This window comes from Cupressus sempervirens, chromosome 3 (genome assembly GCF_028749045.1).
Source record: "Cupressus sempervirens isolate cs-2001-9-10 chromosome 3, ASM2874904v1, whole genome shotgun sequence".
Lineage (NCBI taxonomy): Eukaryota > Viridiplantae > Streptophyta > Pinopsida > Cupressales > Cupressaceae > Cupressus > Cupressus sempervirens.
In genome coordinates, this window is record NC_143120.1 from 253741506 (window position 1) to 253757921 (window position 16416).

At 36.6% G+C, this 16416-nt stretch overlaps 1 protein-coding gene across 2 annotated transcripts in view; it reads right to left on the reverse strand.

Annotated features, from left to right (window-relative positions):
* Positions 1–16416, reverse strand: part of GYRA (DNA GYRASE A) — a 256897-nt gene that overhangs the window by 108432 nt on the left and 132049 nt on the right. For both annotated transcript variants that reach the window (XR_016362072.1, XM_089819315.1), the window contains exons 10-17: positions 12973–13035; positions 12539–12604; positions 12280–12368; positions 11713–11761; positions 9964–10050; positions 9615–9708; positions 4253–4323; positions 3987–4076 (exon numbers count right to left, since the gene is read on the reverse strand). Coding sequence is in view for 1 of the 2 variants with exons in the window: in XM_089819315.1 (XP_089675441.1) it covers positions 3987–4076; positions 4253–4323; positions 9615–9708; positions 9964–10050; positions 11713–11761; positions 12280–12368; positions 12539–12604; positions 12973–13035 (609 nt within the window). In the remaining variant the exon portion in view is untranslated. The remainder of the gene's footprint in view (positions 1–3986; positions 4077–4252; positions 4324–9614; positions 9709–9963; positions 10051–11712; positions 11762–12279; positions 12369–12538; positions 12605–12972; positions 13036–16416) is intronic.

A 16416-nucleotide genomic window follows, 5' to 3' on the forward strand; every position in this document is an offset into this window, starting at 1 on the left:
CAAAATTTACTTTTCAATAAATGGTCTTAAAGACTCCAAAAATTTCTTAAATCAAGGAGGCATTATTAAAGCTGCCCTATCTTTCTAGCTTGCCTATATTGCAAGAAATTGCACTGCCCACTATCATTCCTATACTATGGAGCAATAGCTAGGTCAATTAGTTTAATCACGGCTAATGATATATTATTCTTGCTTTGCCCTTTTTAAGATGTTTTTGGCTCTACAGGTAATCCTGTTGTCATTGAGACTCCGAAGAGTCATGCTTGTCCTATACCTAGATTCACGAGTACTAGTAGCTCTCTGTCTGTATGGACGAGGTCAGGAGTTCTAGTGGGGTTAGAGGTTCTAGTGGTATTGCTTGCCTAATCTATGACCACATCTAAAGTTCTATATTGATTGTTCACTCTAAAACTTTGGCTAGATTCATATGGATCCACATTGGTTGTACTACTTCACACCATAGAGATATCATTATTCATGTCTGTTATTTCCCATCGGCCATCTCATCCTATGCATTACATACTGCGGATGATGGTGACCCTTTTAATGACTTGCACAAGTGAATCTCTAGATTCTCAACAATAGATGACATCATCATCTTAGGGGACTTTGATGCATGTACCAGAGATCTTAAAAGCCCCTCCATGACCACAGGTCCGCTTTGGTTTGTACTTATGAGGCAAATCTCACCAGCTTGGGTCTTCAATGCTTTCCTGCAGACAATCTAGGACCTCTTACAAGTTATAGCCATCATCTTCTTTAGTAGGTTGTAGATTCAGTGATTTTGAATGGGCTCTCTTAATATCTTTCCTCTTGGCTCTTCACTTGTCGGCCCCATTGCGGGGGTGTGATCATTGTAGATTATGCTCTCTCTTATGCCTCCTTCATCCCCTCCATTACCCACTTCATTGTACCTTGCCTTGCCTTTGTCGATAACTCCCTACTCAAACTCTGTTTCTGCGCCTCCCCACTTCCTCTTCCTTCTCCTCTGTCTGTCACATACACAACCTTTCACTTTTCGAAGAGCGATCATGAACGCTTTACCCTCCATCTTAGGCAACTACTTTCCCAAGTTTCCTTCATTGTGTCTATAAATGCCTCTTCCGTGTTTGATCTTCTCATGACTGCACTTTGGGAATCTATCCTTCTCTCCATCCCCCACCACACTAGCCCTTTCTCCCTCATCCCTAAGCAAAGGAGCACCTGACCTATTAATCAATGGTTCGATAATAATTCTAAGTCCTTCCACTGTTTGCTTTGCTCACCCTTTAACTCGCAATCTTTGTCCTTCGCCTAGTTATGTCTCTCCTAACACTAACTTCTTCGTCACAACAAGCAACTGTTCGTTTCACCACAGTCTCAATCTCTCTCTGCCTCCTTGTATTTCCCCCAGTCTTGATTGGCGCACATGTTCCTTCACCACCCTCCCTCCTTTCACCTTAGACCACAGCTCCGTAATCGACCCGCTGCAACCTCTTTACCTTCTCCAGCATTTATGAGGCTATTAGTTCCATGAGCTGCAATAGGACTGCAGATGAGCAAGGGTTCCAAACAGAACTCTACATGCTTGGCTACATAGTCTTGGCCTCGTTCCTCTCTATGCTCTCTAAGAGAGTGGTTTGCACAACTTTTCATGACTTTTGGTCGAGACGCGTTATCTATCCTATTCATAAGGCAGGGTTGGTTTTTGACCCCGACAATTATAGGACTATCATGATTGGGCACACTATTGCCAATCTGTATGCTACAATGTTGAGCACTATTTTATCGAGAGTGTGTGACAACATGAGCTCTCGTGAGAGGCTCACATTGGTTTTTGTATTGATCTTCAGACTACAGACTATCTTTTGACTCTACGAGCTATCATTGAGCCCCATGAAGTTTGTTGTTGCTTCATAGACTTTCACAAAGCTTTTCTATGTGTCCTATGGGGCTCTGTTTCAGCGACTTAGAGATATTGGGATTTTCGCGAGTCGCTTGGTGGCTATTATGAATTTATATAAGTCTATGGTGGGCAAATTTAGGACCTCTTAGGGGTTCCTGGACCCAATTCAAAGCACCATCAAGGTCAAGCAGGGTTGCCCTCTCTCTCCTACCTTATTTAGCATATACATTGATGAGCTTGAGGCTTTCCTCTGTGATTCCTCACTCCCATTAATGGTTGCTATTTGCATCAAGTCTCGATCTCCATCCTCCTATTTGTGAAAGATGTGGTTGTTTTGGCCTCTTCTACAGCTTCTTAATGGCTAGGCCTCCTTCTACGATGTGAGTCAGTTAGTTGTGAACATAGGGAAGACCAGTGTAATGGTCTTAAACTACCTGAAGACCTCCCATCATCACTTTTATTTTTAAGGCCATGAGATTGAGATTGAGATTGCTTCCTTGTGCACTCATTTTGGGGTCATCTTCTCTAGTCCCTGCTTCGACATAAGACCTACCATGCAGCCCGGAGTCAACAAGGGGTTAGGCTCCCTCGCTATGCTTGTGAGAAGGTGCTTCCGACAACATTTTCATGACACTATGTCCAGGTTATCTGTCCTGGACTCCTTGGTTAGACCGATTATACTCTATGTTTCTAATGAGTGGGACCCTCTCTTCTGGACAAGAATTGGACCTTCATTAAGAGAGCTCGGATCCTTCTCCATCAGTGCACCATCAAATGTAATTGATAAACTCCTCACAGCATTATTTAGGCCAATCTCAGAGCTCATCCCTTCAGACTAGATATCATCTTTGACCTGGTCTGGTTGCTTCATTGTCTTCGAGGTTTTGGGAATTATGTCAATGGGCATCATAGATACTCTTACTTGGCCTAATACTCCTCTGCAACTATTCTTGAGTTCAGCCTTGATGGTAAAGCCCATTATTGGTATGCACAAGCTTTTGACCGAGATCGAGATTGAGTCTTCCTCCCTTCCAGTACTCTTTGGATGCTCCTACCCACCTTCCCTCATATCAAGAGTTGAACCGTCATGTTAAACTTGACATCTACAGATAGTACATTACCATGATGTGGTGCAATCCTTTGGGTGGTCTCTGACCACAGATGGCCTTCTATGCTAAGCACTTTCTAAATAATCAAGATGGAGTCATTGTGTGCCCTCTATACTTGTCTTGGTGTTAGAGCCATGCCCTCCGCATTTCAATGGGTTCCTTTCATGTCAACTCCCACCAACTCTACATCCAGACTGACCACCAAATCCACCTCCTTTATTTGGTTGAGTCAAGACTGATATTCACTTCATCTTCCAATCTCCCACCTATTATGAGATCAAGGGGAGGTTTTACTACCTGTTCAGAGACTACAAGTTTCTTTTGTCTTTTTTCAGTTACATCGACAACCGGTGTCTCGCTCTTTACCTCCAAGAGGTCATGCCATTTCGCACTCATACCCTACAAGTTCTATTCCCTTCGACGCAGAATTTTGATCAGTGCATCACTTCCTTTTTCTCGTTGATGCCCCCAATCGAGGGAACGAAGCGGTCGCTTGATACTCCCACTTCCACACACATCAAGTATTGAGAACTCATGAGTTCACTCATTAGTGACACTCCTCTTCCAATGGTATTTTGAGACGGTCTAGGGCCCACTCCTGCCCTAGACCTTATCCTTCGGTGTCAGACATTTTCCTGCCTGGAAAGGACCTTAAGTGTTCCTTTGTGGGTCTTTTTATGTCTTGTTTGTTGCCCTTCTTGTATGCTTTCATTCCCTTAGACCTTTTTGTGGTCTTATGTTGGACATAAATAAATTTATCTTATCTTACCTTATCTTCTCTGCACTGCATAATGGTAAATAGCATATTCACATTATATATCATTTCAAAAAAGAAAATAAATTGCTAGAAAACTACATGATGACCATTTGAAATGGTCAATATATCCTATTATTTATATTCCAATGTAAAGATACACTTGTGCGAGCACACAGAAAACTAGATAGTAGTTGTGTTCATCTAAGGGAAAAAAAAATTGAATACCATGTCGTACCTGTAAAATTATATTTCGGTCTCCTAAAAGCTCTAGCAAGGTTGTAATATCTCCAGTTAGTGATTTGTGCTCCTCAATAAACTTCGTTCGCTGCATAGAAATCACAAAATGAGAAACAAGAGAAGGCAATAATTGGTACAACAAGCTACCTACGCAGTTATTTAACTCATTGAATTCTTTTCTAAGACAGTAGTATTTAAAACTCAAAATCAATCTGACCATCCAGTATTCAAGGTCAGTCAATATTTAAGAACAAGAGAACTCACCTCAAGTGATGTAAGCTTTCGAAGAGTGATATTTAAGATTGCCTCAGCTTGCTTTTCCGATAAACTATATCCTGCAATATATAAAATTCAGCTAAGCAATGAAGATTTCCTGTTTACTGAAACAAAAGATTCCACAACATTTCAAAAAAATTGCAAGGTCAATGACAGTTTTAAGTGAAGATATATCAAATGAGGGTATTATCCTTAATAGTACTCAGTACTCACTATGCTTGTAACACCAATGACAGACAATTTTACCTATTGGCATTAACAATTACCACAAAACTACTAAAAACAGAGAATTAAGCACCCTATAATTTCACTACCAATGTATATGCATTATGATGAGGCATGCTATGCTGTGTTACAGCTAGAAATTTTCTGCGTCATATTTTATTTCATATAATATTGATTTTATTACATATTACCAGATGAAAGAAAACCATGATCACCTAGACATCAAACAGAAATGTGCTTTGAAATGAGAATGTTAGATACAGTAAATGAACAGAACTATACTATATTATATAGAAATATGGTCATCAAAAGATTTAGGCACACAGATGCGCACACGTACCCAAGTGCTAATACTTAGTGTCCCAGTGACTACAGAAAACATGAGCATCAGTAAATGTTAACTAGATTCTATATGAAGTAAACAGCACTAGGGCTAGTAGTATTCAATGTTAACAATTGCTCACATCAGCTATTGGTGGTTCAAATTTATAGTGGTAACAGATATCCCAAATTAACTATCAGAATATATCCCCCAGCTCTGCGAGCATGGAAAGCATAAGTGAATTTCTCCATGTCAGATGTTGTTTGTGAAGATCTAACACAGTGATGCTTTTGTAAAATAATGTTAGAATGCTTATTAATACTAAACAGAAAGACGTTCATGCCAAAAATGTACTTTTAGCTACTGAAAGCTAAATCAATTTGACAGGTTTCTGGAGACTGACTGTTAGTTTTATCCATTTCCAGGTCCATCAGTATGCTCTGGAGTCTGTAATTTGAGAGGTGACAGTCCAGTTACCTTTGCAACTTTGCATGGCAGAATTTGTATTTTAGGGTTGAAATGCACTTCAAATTTCTGCAGTTATTAATCTTCTGGTCCAAGTCTTTAAGAGCATTAGATTGTAGCCATTTATCACAACTTATTTTGCCCCTTCAATGAACATTGACAGAGTACTACTGTTAATTTATATCGTATGGAAAGAAGATATGGAAATTTTGATATAGAGCAGATGACTACAATTGATCACGATGAAAGATGATATGGAGTTAAATGAAAAAAAGATAAATGATAGAGCAAAAGGAATAACTTTGATGCATGTTAATGAAAATGTTATGGTATTGAATGCATAACAGAAAACACAAAAGCTCCTTAAACAACAATTTGGAAACAATGTTTCTATAAGAGCAACAATATTGAACTGAAGCAAACTGAAAGTTACTAAAACTAATTACATAAATGACCATTAACTAATAAATAAGACAATGTTAGTTTTATACCCTCCCTTAATGGTTATTTTATTAACTACACCAAAATGCCACCTAAATTTACAAACCTGTCAAAGCTCAAGGACTTCGGTAGAATATTTGTGGTTCTATCCATAGTTGAAACATACTGCAACATCACAATTCCATCTCCAACAAGTTGTCTGATGAAATGACATGAAGCTCTTCATGTTTAGTTAACTTGTGGGAGACTAGATTCTTGGGAAGTTTCCGCACCACTTGATTGTCACAAAACAAGGGTGAAGGGCCTATTTGAAAGACTTTCATGTCAGAAAGAATCCTCCATAGCTTACTAGTCCATGTGTCTGCACCTGTACGAAATTTGTAGACATATTCAGAAGTAGAGTTCCCATCATCAACAGGACTTGCCCGATCTAAGCTTATACAACTCAGCCGGTGGCCTTTTCTGTTGTTATACACAATGCCAAAGTCATGTTTCCCTTTCACATATCTCAGTACAAACTTCGTCGTCACCAACTGTTCTGCCTCGGAGGTTGTTATGAAATGAGATAGGTAGCTCACAGAATAACTAAGATCAAGTCTAATGGTTAGAAGATAGATGAGACTGCTAACTAGTTGCCATAAAATGACCTTGTTCACGACATGCAAATCTGATTTGCCTGATAGCTTCACCCCTTTCTCCATAGGTGTAAATCAAGGTCGCAATCTATCATCCTAAACTTATCTAACAAGTTCCTGGCATACTTCCACACGGAAATGAAAATGTTGCTAACACTCTGCCAAACCTCTACAGCAAGTCAATAATGCAGTAGATGCAAAACAATCATCTCAAATGCCTTGCACAAATTAATTTTAATTTGCTCAAGAAACTATGTCCTATTAGAACTAATGCTGAGATCATCCGCATAGATGATAAGAAGAATGATGTGGTGTAATATCCCCAACATCATATTTTCTAAAATTCTGATTTTTGTTGGTGTAAGCAAGATATTTTACCAAGGTTATTTCTCACCTAGGTATTAATTAGACTTTACTTAAGCTTGCTTAGAGAATTGCATAGGAGTAGTTGGAACATTTCCAATTTATGTGGACTTACCATGTTTTTATTTTATCGTATCGACTTATAATGGATGGACTTTTCGACACTAAGTGGGAGATCCACCTTTTCTGATTTTATCACTTTACCACCCTCCACCTTTGTTGCACGTGTTCTACAAACTTTATTATACATTAAAGAATGATCCACCTCTGGTGGACATGTGATTCCACCTTGGTGGCTGATAAGTTATCTCTTGATTATGTGGCTGATAAGATATGTCTTGATTATCATGTAATGAGACAACAATGCTTTATATTGTCTCATTTGTTTTTTTCTACTTGTCTTGGCTATATAAGCAAAGGTTCCCCTATGTAATATACTGTCCATTTCCATTCCAATTATTCTATTTCATTCTTGGTGAGAATACAGTGTATTTGTGCCATATTCATTCTCTCTTGCTATTGTGGTTTCCATTGCCTCTAGATATTGCATAGCTACCTTCATAGTGAAATCTTACATCGGATCAGAGCTATTAGAATGTCACTGGTATGCAATTGGAGAGATTTTTTCTGCATTTGGTTCAAGCATTTCATGGCTAGCTTCTCCTTCATGGTTTTTTATCTCTTCTTACTCTCTCTCTTTCCCCTGTTTAGGCCTTCCTCCGTTCTCTTTCCTTTAAGCTTCCCGTTGTTAGTTTTACCGGTTCTTCTTTCTTTCTTGTCATCCTTCTTCTCCTGCAATTGTATGGTCTGGATAATCTGAATCTCTTAAGGCTTTCAGATTATCAAAGTGCATATTCATTAAATGTGATGGTCCTACCTTCTTGTGTGTTCTTACTGGTTTCCTTGCTTCCGCTTCCGCTTCTTCTTGGCTCTTCCTAAGCTCCCTTCCTCTAGAGTTTGTTGTTGTATCACCATTTACAGCTTTCATTTCTTTGATTTTCATCTTCTTCCCTCTCTCTTCTTTTGCTCCGCGCGTAGGTTTCCAGCAAGTCTTTTCTTGTTCCTTCTTTTTTCTTTGCCGAAAAATGTTTTCTCATCGATTTTTTCCTCTATCGGTTTTCTTTGATCCCTTGGTTTGGAATGCATCCCCTTTTGTTGTTGCATGCTAAAACTACTGAATTTAAGGATGCATTAATTCAGGGTATCCATTCATTCTCTAGATGCATTTGGTTAGTTTTTTTTTATACTGTAGGGCTGATCCTTGTGTCCCTCTCTTTCTCACTGCATCTTGGTTTCCCCCTCCCTATCGTTTTTCTAGGCTTGATAGATCCCCTTATTGTGCCTTCCTTTTCTCTGTATGTTTCCACTTCTACTCCTTTCTTTTAGTTTCATATGTTTAGGCCCCATTTATCCTTCCTTCCATGCAGTTTATGTTTCCTCTTCTTCTCTCTCTCCCCTTTAGTTTCTGGTAGTATAGATGTGTCTCATTTGTTTTGTCTCGTTCTTTGGTTTGCTTGACTGGTTCTTTTCAGTGCTTAGTTCTGTCTACAGTTTTTTTGGTTAATGATGCATCCCCTTTTGTTAATGTACCCATAGAAGTAAATGGCTCTAGAGGTACAATAATTATGGGGAAGCATCCTTTCTCAATATTAGTGGTGGCTGGATTTCACTGATGGTCTGTTCTCTCCCTTCTGCTCCTTTTGCTATTTTTGATATCTAGCTATTTCGAATTATGGATTGGTGTTTGTCTCTTTGTTTTAAGTTGTGGAATTAGAAGTATAATGTTCTCATCATCCCAAGTAGTATGCATAGAGTAAGGACAGTGTGCTTATAAATTTTGTTATATTAGAATGCATATTAGTAGATTGGTTGTGGAATTGTATGTTGACTTGTTAATTATAAAGGAAAGTTAAACATTTCTTTGTTTTTAGTTCAAGGACTGATTCAGACAGTAATTCTTATTAATTAATTAATTAGTTAATTATTAATTTAACTTATTTTTCCAACTCACCAAAGGATATGTAATCAAGAAAAATGGATTAAACTAGGAAACCTGGAAAATTAACCAAGGAAAATGGATAAAACAAATAGGATTTTGCTAATCTCCCTCAAAGTTCTAACAAGTAGTTACTAGATCTTAGTCAAAGCTAAGAATTTTTAAGGTTGTGTCAGAAGAATACCCGGAAACTCTATTAAAAGCATCATAGTTTGACATGGCAATGAAAGCAAAGAAGAATACAAAATGTTAAATTAATTTATGGACCAGAGATTCATATGCATAATATCTTGGCAGTGGGCCTTTTAACAATCAAAAAAAAGATGTTGTATTAGCTGCATATCTACCTTGGACATTTTAAGTCATTAATAATGTATTTATTTGTTCTCTCTTCCTTGAATAGCACACTATTTAGGGTGTTTTTGTAAGCCAAATAATTCTATATACTAGAACATTAAATGTAACGAAAGGGTCCGGTCTAATCAGCATAACAGAGTCTCGCCAACTAGAAATTATCAAATACCATAGGAGGGCATAATTCAGAAGGAAAAATACCAAACCCTTCAAAATTGCAATTCAGTGAAAATAACTCATGCTACTGAATCAAAATTTAAAGGAGTACAAACTGCATTTTACATAGACAATCAGCTACCAAAAATTCAAATTGTAAGCTGTCACTGAAATGAGATAGTTTAAAACAAACCCTAGCTATTGCTTTTGATTATTCAAAATAAAGACGGTTATTTAATTTGTCATAGGAAAAAAATGCTACTTACAGCAGCTAATTAAAAAAGACATGTTGATGTCACAAAAACTGTAATTCAACCATGGAAACAAAAATCTGAATGATCATCAAACTATCACTTAGAACAATATCTGAAACAGGGGACTATTAATACAAACCTTCCTTGAGAGCAGTGATGGTCTCAGAATGGCTTTTGGATTCCCTAATAAGATCGATGATTTGATCAAGATTGCCCAAGCCTACCAATATACCCTGTATGACATATCACATCAACTAAATATAAGTCGCATTGCCAAGACAGAACCTACGAGGGCAGATGGAAGCTTCCCTACTTTGAATGCACAGAGCTACTTATAAGGCCAGCTGGTTGAGAACCCAAAAATATCAGAGACTGTGCATGCTACGATTCACATAAAAAAGCTCAAATATTTCAAATTGATATAGAAACATATGCATGCAAAATACGTTTTAATGATATGGTCAGGTATTCCAAATATAAAAAATCACCTTTACAATATGATCTCTTTCTTCAGCCACTCTCAAAAGAAACTTTGCACGTCTTTCAACAACAGAGCATCTAAAATCTAGAAAAGCCTGAAAACATTATAAATAAATAAAAATTAGCCATTGTCCTCTCAAATTATTAGATTTGAACACGTGCACAAGAGAAAATAAAACTATACAAAAATTCTAAGAAGAGACCTTCATTTATTTCTTTGACATAAGCTATGATTTGAGTTTCTTTTAGTTCATACAACCGGGCATTCTGGCTGTTTTACTTACTGAGAGAATGCTTCCAATGATAAAAATCTAGTGAGAGCATTGGACAAGACATAAAGTATGTAGGTTAATTTCTGATATATGAAAGTTGAATTGTCAATGCTAAGTCCTGTTGAGCTTTTGCCTAGTCTTGAGCCCCAGATCAGATTACCCTTGCCAAGTTTGAGCCGAGTCTGACTCCCCTATCTATGCACCTAACAGAAGGCCTTGGAGGCACCCATATTTACAAAAACGTGACATTAAAAAAATTGTTCAAGAGAAGCTAAAATCAGGAATCTTTATCCATAGCCAAAGTTATTACTACTCACCAATGGTAATGGTGTGTAAGAAGGATGATACTTGGTGCATGTATCTGGACTACAGATTGCAAAAATGTATACCATCAAAGATAAGTTTCCTATTCCAATAGTTGGTGATTTATTAAATGAATTGGATGAACTTGTGTTTTTGACAGAGTGAGACATTTATTCCGAATGTTAGTGTTCTTTTATGCTATATTAATTTATAAAAAGAAACAGGGCTAACATTTACATCATGGTGATAAAGCACCACAAATTCTCCAACATTGCCAGCTATATGCTAAATTTTCGAAAAACGCTTTTGGCCTCAAGGAGTTGGATTACTTACTTGGGACAGAGAGTTTCACAAGGAAGAAATGTGGATCCTAAACAAATTAGAATTATTGTAGAATGGTACGTTCCCAAAATTATATGAGAGATTTTGGGGCATTTTGGGATTTGAGTAGATACTATATAAGATTTGTGAACTATGGTAGTATAGTAGCACCACTCACAGCATCACTGAAGAAAGATTGTTTTTAAGGGAATGAGGTACCCAATGAAGCATTTGAGAGATTCAAGGAGAATCCGTACACTACTCCAATTCTTGGTACTCCTCACTTAACTAAGGATTATACTGTAGAATGTGATGCTTCTGGTAATGGTATTGGAGCAGTTCTCAAGAAGGAAGGCTGACCCATTATTTTTTAGGGTCGTCAATCAATGGGTAAGAATCAACTCAAGCCTATTTATGGGCACTGTTAGCTATTCTTCTTCCACTCAAACCATGGAGGTCATATTTGACGAGAAGACACCTCGAAGTTAAGAGTCAAGACAGATCATGATGGCTGAAGGAGATATGAGCAGTAGGAAATTCAAATCTCAAGATAGTGTGAGATATTTCAACAAAAAAATATCTCTGAATTATATCTCTACACCAGCAACCCACGGCACTTTACCATAAAAGGCCAAAGTCAAATAAAATGAAAATACATTCAATATACTTGGGAATATGAAGGGATGCTTTTGATAAGTTATACTTGTCATTTCTCCCCACAAATCTAGCTGAAATTAATATACCTGGGCCATAATTGTTCTGTCATACACTGTAATGTTCTTGCATATTTGCAATCAAGTTCATGCTGATAAATTTTGCTGACAGATATAATATGCAACATCATACAGTATAGACATATACCTGAAGCATGTCTTTCAATCCCATCAATTTAGGACGTCCATCCAGAAGTCTACAAGAAAACAAATTGAATAAATATATCAACACACCGCAAGAAAACGCATGCAGATGTTGAGGGATTTTGTGAATGGTATCTAAAAGTACATAAACTAAAAGTGCTTCCATTTGAAGAAGATTAAAGTTGAGCATGAGTAGGTTGATAAACTAAATGAAACAAAATTCTTCTTGTATGTTAAATGGAACTAACAAAATAAAGTGCTAAAATGGACAGTTGCAAGCTGTCTATTAAGTGTTTGCTTACTTGTCAAGAATATAATAGACATATGTAGAACCAAACATTAAGTTGAATTTTTGCCACTACATTGATGTCGATTTTTGACCTATGATTCTGGATATTTCTGAGCTTACTTGCCTAAGCACTTAAAACATATTTAATTTATATGAGATTGTTTTAACTGATGTTAAATAAATCACAACTGATCTAATACAACTCTATCGTGCCCAGAAGAAGTATACATCTAGTAAGATAGAAAAATAAAACAAAATAGATTAGAGCTTCACCATTCTTACCCAATCATGTTACAGCTAAAGCTTGATTGAAGTGCTGTGCTCTTATAAAGATTGTTTAAAACAATAGATGGTTCTGAACCTCTTTTCAACTTCAAAACAGGAAAACCAAACATAATATCAGTTGACAACATTTAATGAAAAACACAATCAATCACAGACACCATCAGAAATCATCATACATGAAACAACATTATTTGCCATTAAGCTATGGTTGAACTTTGGAGGAAATCAGTCTCACAAAACCTGCAGAAGAGGATACCTCTAATACCACCCGCATTCCTGTACGATCACTCTCATCTCGAATACTACTAATACCTTCTAATTCCTGTAAAAACATAAAAGAACTATCATCTACTGATAAAACCTGCAACCAATTATTGTCATCTATCCATAACAGAAGAAATGTTACTAATAAACCTTATTTCATATGAATATGGGAAAACCAATAAAACTCATAGAGAATTCAGAAAACTGCAGATAGAAGAAAAAAAGAAATAATGTGGCAATAGACTCATATTGTGTAGCTTACACACTCTTAATCAATGCCCATTAATTAATTCATGATTTCCATATGTCATGGCAACGAGTCTTTACAAATGCTTCAAATCCAGTGATAGTGAATTATCCTGATTCAAGATGCTTGATTACCATACATATTAAAATTTCTTACTCTCACCAGCAGAATCTCCTTACCTTATCATTAACTAACTGAGCAATTTTTTCTACCAATACTGCCTTGTTAGTCTGGTAAGGTAGCTGCAGTGTGACAAAAACGATCAGCAATATGTAAATACAAGCTGTTAGATCTGCCAGTAAGAGATTGGAAAAATATAAAGATCAGAAATGTACTCTTTATCAATACTTATTTTACCTCAAAAATAGGAATAATATAGATCATCAAAATATTTGAAGTTTTCCAAATTTCCAAAATTACTGAATTGATCAAGTATTCAGATATTTATGACAGTTTCAGACAAGCATAAGATAAATACTCCTGAAGATGACAATCCCAACATTGCAATCACATCAAGAAACACAAATAAAGCCACAAAAGTCAGTGATGATTCAATACACCATTCCAAAGCACCTAACTAAAATATGAAAATTTGAGCAACCATTGAAAAATACTCTCAAAGACAAGAACCAAACATTGCAATCACATCAAAAAAGACAACTCAAGCCACAAAAAGACACTGGTGATCCAGTACAACATTGCGAAACACTGAGAATGGTGGATTGATAAACTGATGAGCATTACTAACTGTAATCATTCCTAACAACTGTAGGGAGAATAGCAATGGATGCAACACCAACCAAACAGAATTCTTTAAAAAGATTAGAGTTTTATCATAAATTCAGGCTTCCCAGTGAGTAATTATCAATGACAGCATCAAAATATTCATGCACATAGGCATACACACAAACGCCTGCAGGGTTAAGTAACCTAAATGAATTGAATAAATGACAGTTCAATAAGATATAATGCTGTTAGAGATACAAATGCAGTGGAAGGTAATATTTGAAACTTGCATATTTTATAAACTTTAAAATCATCTTCCTGTATGGAGGCAATGATGCATAGCACAGTTGTGCTTACCCAAGAGCGGTCAAAGCTCGTCATTATTAGAAAAACAATTTATTCTCCACTCAAAATAAAACCCAATATATTCTCCTTTCAAAATAACAGAAGAAATTCAATTAATGTCCAAAACAAGACACTCTGCAAGAATCCTTTCTATACACCTCTGTTATCTTTACCATATGACTTTAATTTCTGAATTTCATCTAACTCCCAATGCTACTCAGTTTTGTTCAAAGCTTCAGAGTTTGCGAATTTGACAATGATAATCAATCATAGTTACAGGACTCCGCAAATTCAGAGTTGAGTCCAAAAAAACAGGTGTTTTAGCCTCTGGACTTGGATTCGGCCAAGTCAGACCAAGTCTGGGCTGACTCGCCCAGTCAGCCAAACTCAGCTGACTTATTTAGTCCCAAGCCCATGACTTGGCTGCAGCGGACAGGCATTATAAAGTGGAAGAAACTAATTTTAATCGTTTTTCTTTGACTTATTAGATTTTTAGGCATTCCTCAAATACAAAAAAAAAGCATTCATTCATTTCCAAAGATAAGAAAGAGAGGAAATAAGGGATTAGAGGAGAATATTGGGGTTTTAGAGAGCAAACCAGCAGATTGATTGGCTCATATATCTTCATTCTGGATTGTTTATGCACGTTAGTAGCTTGCATTCACGCATTCATAGGAATTAAACGAAGCATTTGAGGAGGCCTATACAAATTCTGTTTATTTCAACTTAATTCTAACGTGTAGAAATTGTAGGTCCTTAAATTTTCATTGATGATATATTACAGCAGCAGCATAATGTCAGAGCCTAGTAGTAGTGCATCTAAGCCTAATTCTAACCCAAATGTAGACCCTGTTATATGCCAAACAAGTAAGGCTTGGAAACATGCCACCCCCATCTCAAAAAAAAATTATGTTGGCATTGCAATTTAATTATAGTGGGAGAGGTATTAAATGATTAAAATATCACCTTACACATGTATCAGGGCATGATACCAAAGCAGCACCCCAAGATGTTATACATGTAATGCAAGCTTGTTAAAAAGAATTTAAAGGGAAAAAAGAATAAAAACAGAAGCATATGGAAGAAATGGAAAACATTGGGGGAGATGCCTCTTAAAAATTGTGTTCTCCATTACCTCCATCTAGTAGTGCAATTGTGAGTGTGAGCACTGCACCTCAAATTCAATTGAAGAAATCCACACTAGATTGACTTATTTTTCAATGTACAACTCTGGTTGCCCAACCATCGCTTGAGAGCATGGGTTGGAATAAGAAGCAAAAGGCTGCAAAAATGATACTTGCACATTTTTCATTCTAGCAAAACCTTCTGTTTCATGCAGCAAGGTACTCATTATTATTTTGATTCTTCTTCTGGATTTTCTTGTTCTAATATATCTATCTGATATTATTTCCCAATAACCCCCAATTAATTTTAACAATGTGAACAGATAGCTTTATGGCATAAACTTCAGATCTAACCAGCAAATAAACTGCAAATGCTCATATAAATTCTTCAAAATGCGATATTGCATTATACATCAGCAATACAATAAAAAACACCAAATATCCAATCTTAAAAACAGTGTTATAGTCAGATTAGAAACATAGAGAAAAGAACTTGTAACTCCAATGTGAACCCTGATGTGAATTCACCACCAATGTTGAACCAGATTCAAGTCCAACCCAATGAAAAGACCCTAGAAGGTTTTTGTCCTCAGGTTTTGGAAACCTAAAACCAAAGCTTCCTCTCTCTCAAAGAGAAATTCACAAGAAACTCCAAAATCCAAGCATAAACAAAATTAACTCCTCCTCCCCCTCCTCATAAGGACCCAACCTGTGACTCTTCAGCTTCCCTCTCCTTTTTCTTGTCCTTTTGATAACTCATCTCTTATTAAACCATTTTTTACATTAAATGGACTTAAATAATTATATAGTAAGTCAATGTTAATATATTTGTAATTTGGCCTATTAAATCTCTAATGTCCAACAAAGGGGACATTACAATCCTCCCTCCTCAACATTGTTTGCCCTAAACCAATCATGAGTCCATAAGCTAATGCCAGGGTCCCATATCCATCTACAAGTTGCTCTATAGCTTGTACTAGAAACTACATAATCAAAATGTACCATACTACAAAACAAAAAATAAGGATCTAGCTCATCTATCAATAAGATCCGTTGATCCCATGTCAGTCTATGAAACATTGGTGCATCTGTAGGTTGTGTAACTCTGACCGTAACTGCATCACATCTCAAATGTTGTAGTATCACAACATAATCCTCATGGTACAAAGCATCTACCTTGTTTACTCTTGGATCCTAAATCAACCTATCAAATTGATCATGGGCGTAGAAATTGATGTCTAACAATTCACCATCCTCCTAAATCAACCAATTGAACAAGTAGGTCCCAATTGCGCCTCCCATATGTATGCAAATCAACTCATCATATCTCCAAATGTCGCTGCCATAAGATATGTTAACATGTAGAATGATGTTGAAGGTAACATTGATCCCAAGCGTTGTAAAGAAATACAACTAAGGTGCAATATC